The 10,049-nt window shown below is 36.9% G+C and overlaps 1 protein-coding gene across 1 annotated transcript in view; it reads left to right on the top strand.

Moving 5' to 3' along the window:
- The window catches only part of Hpgd (15-hydroxyprostaglandin dehydrogenase), a 32,436-nt gene extending 22,847 nt beyond the window's left edge, over positions 1-9,589 (top strand). The window contains exons 5-7 of the mRNA XM_028757749.1: positions 6,319-6,395; positions 7,595-7,758; positions 8,613-9,589. Coding sequence (XP_028613582.1) covers positions 6,319-6,395; positions 7,595-7,758; positions 8,613-8,751 — 380 coding nt within the window. The 3' untranslated portion in view covers positions 8,752-9,589. The remainder of the gene's footprint in view (positions 1-6,318; positions 6,396-7,594; positions 7,759-8,612) is intronic.
- Positions 9,590-10,049: the final 460 nt, after the last annotated feature.

Here is a 10,049-nt window from a genome sequence, read left to right as displayed (position 1 = left end):
ACACGTATGGATAGAATAATATCAAGAAGAAAATAATATGAAGATATAATTTTAAATTTATGCTTCTAAATGACTTTATACACACACCAGTAATTCCAAGTACTTCAGATTTCTTATATAGATCATATAACTTGTTTTATTAGCTGGGTATCATTTAGTAGTTCCTTGAATGGTCATAAATATTCGTTTGTGGGAAGAGTTTCTCCTTCTATTGTATGATGATCTGCACAACTTTGGAGTTGACCTGACTGGGTGATGGAGAATGGATACCTGGACAGAAAAACTGTGATTGGGTGGACCATGAGCTCCGATAGAGATGCATAGCCAGGAAATGTAACGTTTATTATATGCAGCTGAAGACAGAGGTGAGTTAGAGGCTCTCACCATGGGAGTAGTCAAAGACAAAGTCCTCAAGGAGGAGGAAGCTGGGCTTGATAGTTTTTGCACACGCTGTTAAGATTCGTATTCAACTCAGGGGAAGATTGTGCCATTCCCCAAGTCTGACCTGGAAAAGGTCCTGCTATTTCATAGGTCTGGGGTTTTGACATGGCCTTGCTCATGTCATAAATGCTCATTTATACGCTATGTATGTGTGTGTAGTGTTTGTGTTTATGTAGTATATCTATATCTATCTATCTGCACATATATGCATATATAAACTTTTCAGACAATCTCCCACTGCACCTAGAGTTCAACTAGACTGACCAGTGAGCTCTCAGTACCTTCCTGCCTTTGCCTACCCCTCAGAGCTGGGTTACAGGTTACTACTGTGCCAGGCTTTGTGAATGGGTGCCAGCACTTGCACCCCCACCCTCACCCCCACCTCCTACACCCCTTCCCCTACATCTTCATCTCCCTTTTCCTCTCCCTCCCCTTTCCCCTCCCTCTCCCTCCCTTTCCCTCTCCCATCCTTTCCCTTTCCCTCCCCCTTCTTCTCACACCCCTTTCTTTCCTCTCCCTCCCTCCCTCCATGTCATTCTCCTCACTACCCCTCTCCTTCTACCTCCCTCTTCCATTCCCCCTCCCCCTTTTCTCTTTCTCTGTCAAAGATCAGTCTCATATTCAAACTTCCCTAGTTATACTTTTAGGGACTCATATTTGGAGAAACATGTGGAGGTATGTCTCCTAGGTAATTCTAGGTCTAGTCAAGTTGATAATGAGGATTAACCTTCAGGCTGATGACTATTATGTGTGGGGCATCATATTAAGCATACTCTGTATATTGCTTCATTGTAGATTCTCAATAGCTGCTATTATGATCCTGGCTTGCATAAGAAAGCAGTACTGTATGAAACGTTTATCTCTGCAAGCTGACATGGCTCATGGGCTCATAATTCTATATTGAAGAGCTGAACTCAGTATGACTGACACCCATGATCCAATCCCCTGTGCTTGAACCCTTTCTCAGTACATTTAATTAACATGATATTGTTGTCTAGCCAACTGGTACAGTACAGTAATCCCACCACTCAAAAGGGTGAACAGGAGTATCTTGAGTTCAAGGCTAGCCTGGGTTAAATAATGAGTTCCAGGCCAGGCTGGGATACAGTGGCCAGATTCTGTCCCAAATACAGTGAAACTAAGAACAATGTTTTCAGTAGGCTTTATTTTATAAAGAAGTGTTTGGTACAAAATAAATTTGGGCACAAAATACAGAGAATTTCCATACATCCCTAGAACCACTTAGTAACAGTCTCCTTCACTGTCAGCACCTTTACTACAGTGGGACATTTGTTACAATAGATAACTATATTCTGACACCTATCGTTATTATCACTTACCGCTGATAACATATGTTAGGATTCACTCCCCTACCATCACCACTGCCATCATCATCGTCACCACCATCCCCCACAGAAACATGCTTGATTAGATTAAGAGGTCCATGAAGTGAATGAGAAGCACAGTTTTTATTTTTACCAAGCTTAACAGAAATTTAGCATTCCCTTGATCATGAAGGTAAGCATGGTACTATTACTTCCTTATAAGGCTCACTCTTGGTATATACCTGAACAGATAAACAATGACTTACATTGCCGATTACCTTATTGTAATACTCCATTCATTGCCTGACGGTCCTCCAATCTATCTGTTCATCTCTCCCCTATGCAGTGCTGGTAAACACTGACCTTTTCACAGTCTCCATTATTTGTCTTTTTTAGGAAGTCATTGCTTGAATCATAATGTATTCCATTTTTGCAGTTCAGCATTGTTTCTTCACAATAAGCAGTTTAGTTTCTGCCTGGTCTACTCATGATTTGATACCTCATTTACTTTTAGTGCTGAGTACAGTGTACATTGCTTTATTTATTCATTCACCCGTGAAAAGACATCTAATTTGACTCCAACTTCTGGCAATTTCAAGTAAGACCAGTGGAAGCATCCAGGTGTAGGATTTTGTGAGGACATAAGTATTCGATTACTTTGGGTCAGTGCCAAAAAACATCTGTATTATAAAAATACATCTTGTCAAAAACTGCCAGGCTGACTCCATTGTGCCTATGCCAATTTACCTTCCCACCAGAAATGAATAGGAAATCCCATTGTTCTATTTCACCAGCATTCACAACTGTTAGTGTCTGTGTTTGCGCTATTTCAATTAGTTCTGGCTAGAGAACTAAAATTTAAGTATAAAAATAATTTAGGGCTGCCTGTGTGCATTTGACAAGGAGAAAGGAATTTAGAGTATGTCATCCAACAACAGTGTATGCCAAGGGGACCAGAGACAACACTGGGAAGTGGAGAGATACCTCACTTTAGTTTACAGTTTCATAGTAAAATGAGATTGAACATATTTTCATATACCACTTTTCCATATACATATATACATATACATCCATACATCATACACACACACACACACACACACACACACACACACGTGGTCTTTAGAAAGCTACTTTTTGTCTGTGTTAAAAAGTTGTTCATTTATTTTCTGTTGAGTTTTAAGATTTGTTAGGTATGTTTAGTTAACAAATTTTTAGAAGTCTCCCAGTCTATGTGAAAGTAGCTAGGTTTTGGAAAAAGGAAGAAGAGGTCATATCTAAATAATAAAATAGAGTTTAGAAGTGACATTTTATGTAGTGCTAGTCAGGGTTATATGCCTTTTAACTTGCATATGGTCTCATTTGGGCTTAATTTTACTCATGTATGTATTGGAAATTAATTCAGAGCAACACAAATATTTAAATTAGTATACCTACAATTTAAGTAAAGAAAACTGCAAGAGAGGTGGCAATAATTAAGACAAAGCTGTCAGGAATGTACAGCAAATGAGAAGTCTTGCTGGAAAACTGCAGTTTAAACTTGAGAATAATTAGCCCTCCTCCCTCTCTCTTTGTGTCTGTATCTCTGGTTTCTGTCTCTGTGTGTACATGTGTCTGTGTCTCTGTCTCTCTGTCTCTCTCTGTCTCTATGTTTGCATGTGTCTGTGTCTGTGTCTCTGTCTCTGTCTCTCTCTGTTTCTGTGTGTGTATATATCTGTGTCTGTGTCTCTGTCTCTGTGTGTGCATATGTCTGTGTCTCTCTGTTTGTCTCTGTCTGTCTCTGCCTCTGTCTCTGTGTGTTTGTGTGTGTGTGTGTATGTGTGTGTGTACATACACACAGAGAGAGACACATGCACATGAAACAAAAAGAGAGAAACTGAAAGACTATATTTTTGCTACAAGTCAATAAGTCATCCAGAACGGGAACATCCACAAAAACAGGGTCAGGGACAAGTCTGGAGTTGTTCAGGATGATTACAGATCTAGCCAAGGAGAGCAGCTAGAAGCAGATACTTAGTATACGTGAGGAAGAAGGAACCTGGCCTGAAGGAGCAAAGGCTTGCAAAGCGTAACTGTGTTTGCTACTATAGAAAAGATCAAATGAAAACAGAAATTAACCACTCTGTGAATAGAATCCCAGAGCCACACTTTACCCATGCCAGTATGTCTATGTGAAGCATTGCAAACCAATAATGTACCCTATCCACTCAAAGAATGAGAACCAATAATTGAAATCATTACTTACTCTGTGATGAAAATAATCTACTCCATTTAACCAAATTATCTACAGTAACCAATGAATAACTGGAAAGTGGAATCCTCTTTATTTTTAATTTTATTACCATAAAACTGGAGTGAACCAAAATATTTATTGCCAGGTGAATGCATAGTATAGATAAATGCTATACCATTCAGTGGGTTTCTCTTTAGAAAAATCATAATAGTAATGATGAATGAATCTCAACATAATTATCATAAATGCAAAAGAATCAGACAAAAACAACTTCAATGACTGCATATACATAAAATTCTAGAAAATGCAAACACTGACATAAAGCCATATCAATAATTTCTTGGATCATGATAGAAGAAAGGATTAGAAAGAGTCATTGGAGATTGGCTTGTTCATTGTCTTGATTGTGACCATAGCTTCATTGGTTTATACATATGTCAAAACTTACCAAATACTGTATACTTGAAAATGAATATGCTGTTTTATTTTATGTCAATTATAACTCAGTAAAGCTGTAAAAATTAAATAAATGAAAACTTAGTAAGAGTATTAGAATAAGTTCATAAAGCCAATACTATTGTTTTTATGGGAAAAAATCCATTGGTGTATTGTAGCTCATGCTTTTAAACTTAGCACTTGCAGGGTTGAGTCAGCAAAGTTGAAAGTTCAAGGCCAGGTTTACACTACATAGAAAATTTGAGGCCAGTCTGGAGAACATGGTAGGACCTTTGTTGCATGGGTGAGTGGTGGTTGGTTGGCTGTTTATGTTTAGATAGACAGATAGATAGATAGATAGATAGATAGATAGATAGATAGATAGATAGATAGATAGATAGATAGATAGATAGACGGATGGATGGATGGATGGATGGATGGATGGATGGATGGATGGATGGATGGATGGATGGATACATATATACATACAAAGGCAAGCAAGTTTTTGGTGCTCTGAGTAATTGCATTTATAATTCTACTTCTAAAGAAATATGTCTGGCAGTGGTGGCACATGCCTTAAATCCCAGCACTTGGGAGGCAGAGGCAGGTAGATTTCTGAGTTCGAGGCCAGCCTGGTCTACAGAGTGAGTTCCAGGACAGCCAGGGCTACACAGAGAAACCCTGTCTTGAAAAAAAAAAGTCATATAAGTACTTTTTGCTTGCTAATGATCACAGCCAACAAAACACTATTGAATATATTTCTTAAATGTAACACTTTGAAATAACTATAGATCATTTAGGTCAACTTTCTATATCTAACAAAAATCCATCATCATCTTTGCTGATATTTCTGAGCAATATCCTTGTCCTTTATATGGTGTGTCAATTAGCTTACCAGTGATTTACATACACTTTTTGACTCCTGCAGGATGTGAGCACCATCCTTCATAAATTACCTTTGTCCCGTAAACCTATAATGAATAGCTAAGGCAGCGGTATAAACAGTACCATCTAGATATATACTTCTAACATCTCTGTGTACCCTACGGTGACCTTGTAAATTCTTACTGACTGCCACTGGTATAAGTAATTAACTTGCAAGTTTCCTGACCCAAAACAACAGGAGGACCAACATGTTCTAGTACCTTGAGATCACCGTGTACTAGGTGTGATCTACCATCCTCAGGGATTTAAACTGCTCTTAAGCAAACATGCTTCATAAATTGAAGCCTGGAAGGCACTCAGGGAGTGGTTAAAGTCTGTGTTTATTGCTGAACTTTGGCATGACACTCTCTCACTGTGTGCTGGTGTCGTGTGACTAGTTAGCTGGGTGGAGACTGTCACATCTCAGCAGAATAACTTAACACTAATATGACATTTGATATGAATCTCACAGTAACCAGGGGTCAGTCACTGCTTCTTGACTGAGAGAAATTACATGTTTAATAAGAATCAAAAGTAGATCATCTGAGCCAGGCAAGGTGGTATACACCCATGATCTTGATACTTGCAAGGCTAACCCAGGAGGATTACAAGTTCAAAGACAGCCTGAGCTGTACAGGGAGAGGGTCTCAAAAGGGAAAATTAAGTTAATGCAAGAAACTCATTAGACACAGAATATATAACTGACTAAATTTGTCTGTTTGGTTTTGATGGAATAAGCTTGACAATAATAGTCATTGCAGTAAAGAGGTTCTGTAGGATGTTGGTTTGTTTCAGATTGCTTTAGGTTTTTGCTATTGTACGGCAGTGTATACTTTTACAGGAGTGTATTTTAAAGATCAATCTTAAATTGATGTGACCATGAAACAACATTTGTATAGTCTTTATAGCACAGTCCACTTGTCAACACATCAACTTATTTAGAATTTTTCTTTGTTTCAGGGCTCATGCCTGTTGCACAGCAACCTGTTTATTGTGCTTCAAAGCATGGCATAATCGGATTCACACGCTCAGCAGCGGTGAGGAAATCATAATCAAAAACTCTTTTCGCCCTTGCTTTCATAAATGAAACCCAAATTTTACAGACTATAAGAAAAGAAGTTCAAAATTCAATATATCTGGCCAAAAGATAGAGAAAACAGCTTACTGAAATCTTTATTATAAGAAACATTTTCAATTATGTAAAAGGCTAAATAAAGAATGTATCATTGTAAAATAGACAAGAGATGACACTAACCAATATTTAAAGGATAAATAATGGGGAAATTCTCTGTTTTTAAAATTGTATACAGTTTCTGTAATATTAATGTCAAGAGTCTTTAAATAGAACACTTAAATAGAATTTCGCCTGCTATTTGGAAAATGTATTACAAAACATAAACACAGAAAATAAAATAATAATTGGAAAACCTCTGAGGGATACTGAATAGGATGAAAGGACCAGGGAGGCGCAGTGTTTTCCATTAAACAAGTAAGAAATAAACCGAACTGTCAGTGTTAATCATCCCGAGAAGAAAAGCATTCTTTACTCTTAGTTTGGATTGATTAGAAACCAGTACTTTATTTGAAAATATTTCAACGGTTTAGAACAAAATCAAGCATTCCCACGCGGGAATTTAATTTTATGGCAGAATATTTCTACAGTTGGCCCTCATTGTTTACAGAAGTTGTTCTCTAAAGTTACATGCAAATGCTGAATTAGTAAGTGTTGAACTATCATTTCTTGGAAAAATAAAAAGCGAAGTGGTGAAAGGCCTGGGTTTACAACATTTTAGTCAACTACTCAATATTAAACCTTGTTTTTATGTGCATTTCTGGCTAATGAAAACCCACCTTTATATATTGTAAGAAATATTGAATTCACACGCAATAAAACTTCCCCTATGATGTTTGCCTCAATAAAGCCTCAGTTGCTTTAGCTTCAGATCCCCACAGAGTTCAGTATAAAGAGCACCTTAGATAAGTTTGTAATTTTTGGAGTTATCTAGTGGTGTTGCTTCGCAAACAATTAATTCAGTCAAGCTATCATGAAGGAATTCTGTGTCAGGTTTGTCTTTATGCTCTCTCTATGTGCCTTCCTGTTAGCAACTGTTCCATATTGCAGAGCACATCCGACTCATGTGTTTTTGATTAGCCTTTTAAAGAACTTTTTATTTCAGTTTGTCTTGTGCTATACTTTTGAAAACTGAACCCTGGACTGTGTTCTTTTGATTGGCAGATGGCTGCTAACCTTATGAAAAGTGGTGTAAGACTGAATGCCATTTGTCCAGGCTTTGTGAACACACCCATCCTTGAATCCATCGAAAAGGAAGAAAATATGGGCCAATATATAGAATATAAGGACCAGATCAAGGCTATGATGAAATTCTATGGAATTTTGGAGTAAGTAAAACTTTCTTTCCACAATGGAACAAAGCATTATCTACAAAAGAGATCAATTTTTTAAAGGTTTAAGTTTTAGAAAATAGTGTATACCTCAAAGTTTGAACTAACAAACCTTTTGAAAGGAAATCCAGGCACAAGGAATAGAATTATGTGTAAACATTATGGAATTTTCTTTGATCAGCCTTTATTGGATATCCTTTCTATATAGAACCTTCCAATGCAGTAATAGTTTACATGCCTAAACTTCAAGCAATAAGCACAGAAAACCCCTGTGAAATGTTATATAGTCCCAAAATTTCAACCGCTTTTCTAACACACACACACACACATCCAAAGAACTGTGTCTGAGTTAGAATGGCTGGACCAGCACAAAAATAAACTCACAGAGAGTGAATATGTGTATGGCCACATTCATGGGGCTTGGACAGGTCTGGGTCAGATGGGGTCCCAGCACTGAGAGAGAAAGTGGACAGAAGCCTCCATCCCTAACCCAGAAGTTATCTCCAATTGACAACTACTAGCAAATGAAAACCTGATCTTCCATAAATACTATTAATTGTTCTACTCCTCCCCCAATGGTGTTTCTGTCTGGTATGTCTGATGTCTACTTATCTGATATAAATGAGAGCATGATTTTTTTTATCAATATAATTAGTGACCTCAAATGCACTCTCAAATGATCACTAATATATTACATAATTTACTTGTCTGAATGAATAAAACTTGGAGGTAACAATACCTTAATGAAGTATGTTACATCATGATCAAGATGCAGGTGTGTTAGAAAATAATGTGAAGTTACTTAGTTTGACTCTTTAATTTCAAAATACAAATGTCTCCTTTACTTTTAGCCCATCAACCATTGCCAATGGATTAATAAATCTCATAGAAGACGATGCTCTCAATGGTGCCATTATGAAGATCACGGCATCGAAAGGAATTCATTTTCAAGATTATGACATCTCTCCATCCGTTGTAAAAGCTCCATGAAGCTCCTAAGCATCAGTCATAACTGAAAATAAGCACAAGTGACTCACTCAGACTGCATCTTTACTAATATAGCTTTTTCAATGAAATGCTGTATGATGAAACCTACCTTCATGTATCTGATGTTAATATTTTTCTGAATTAGTTGAATGTATGGTTAAAGATGTTTGATAAGCTAGCAAAATGAAGTGCGAACCAAAACTGGGTTATGACCTACATAATCTCCAAGACAAAACAAAGGATATTCAATAGATATTCTGCCTTTCAGAAAACATATTTATAACAGTGCCTCATAAATATTAATGGTTTTCAGAAAGTCGTCTTAAAGGAGATACTTGAATTGTTATTTAAGTCAAAGCAGATTTTAAACGATTCACTTTGCACTTCAAAAGGGGAAAGCTCCTTTACAATGGAAATATTTAGTAATAACAGCTTGTACATGATCTGCAAGCTAAACATTTCAGCTCTTTGAAGTAGTGGTGTATTTGTGGGGCCAGTGTTAGGGAATGAGTTCCAGTGTGGCCATGTCCCAGTGACAAGTTTGCTGTGTGGGAGTATGATCCAGTTACTAACACTGAAAATTCACAATTCAGTCACAAATCAAGGAAGATGATTTCTTTCTCCTTCCTAACTTAAAATTTGTAATGGATTCCAAAACCCTCAGGAATAAAACTTTTAACAGTCATAGCAATATGGGGGTGGGTGTAAATTTTTATATATGTTGTATATGCTTATTATGAAATGATTCAAATGTGTTTTCCAGATTATGTCTCTGTTGGTTAGTGCCAGTTTCAAAAGTGCCTATCTTTCAATAAAACTCTTGTATTCCAATTCACATAAATTGACTATTCTTTTTTTAACCTTTTTTTAAATTCTGTTTTTTTTTTCTTAAATGTTCATTAGTGGTTGTTTGTGTGTATGTCTGTATGAGTGTGTCAGATACCCAGGAACTGAAATTACAAACAGTTGTGAGCTGCCATCTGGGTTCTGGGAATTGAACCAGCGTCCTCTGGAAGAGCCAGTGCTCTTAACCTCTGAGCCATCTCTCTTTTCCTGTCTAGTCCTCTATATAAACCTAGTGAGATGACAAAAGGAGTTCTGCCAAAGCCAAAACAAATACACAAAAATATATTTGTGCATATATTCAAAATTCATTATAACGTCGATTGATAAATAGTTCTGCTTTGCTTTCCTTCTTGTCTGATGTTTTAAGATACAATCATTAGCTGTACCTCTTTTGTGTAAAACTATTTACAAGCAGTAATTAACAATAAAGGTAAAAGTACAAGATTTTCAAATCA

Source organism: Grammomys surdaster, unplaced genomic scaffold, assembly GCF_004785775.1.
Source record: "Grammomys surdaster isolate TR1022 unplaced genomic scaffold, NIH_TR_1.0 126182, whole genome shotgun sequence".
Taxonomy (NCBI): Eukaryota; Metazoa; Chordata; class Mammalia; order Rodentia; family Muridae; genus Grammomys; species Grammomys surdaster.
The sequence above is the reverse complement of the archived record's forward strand: the minus strand, read 5'-3'. Positions and strand labels throughout refer to the sequence as shown.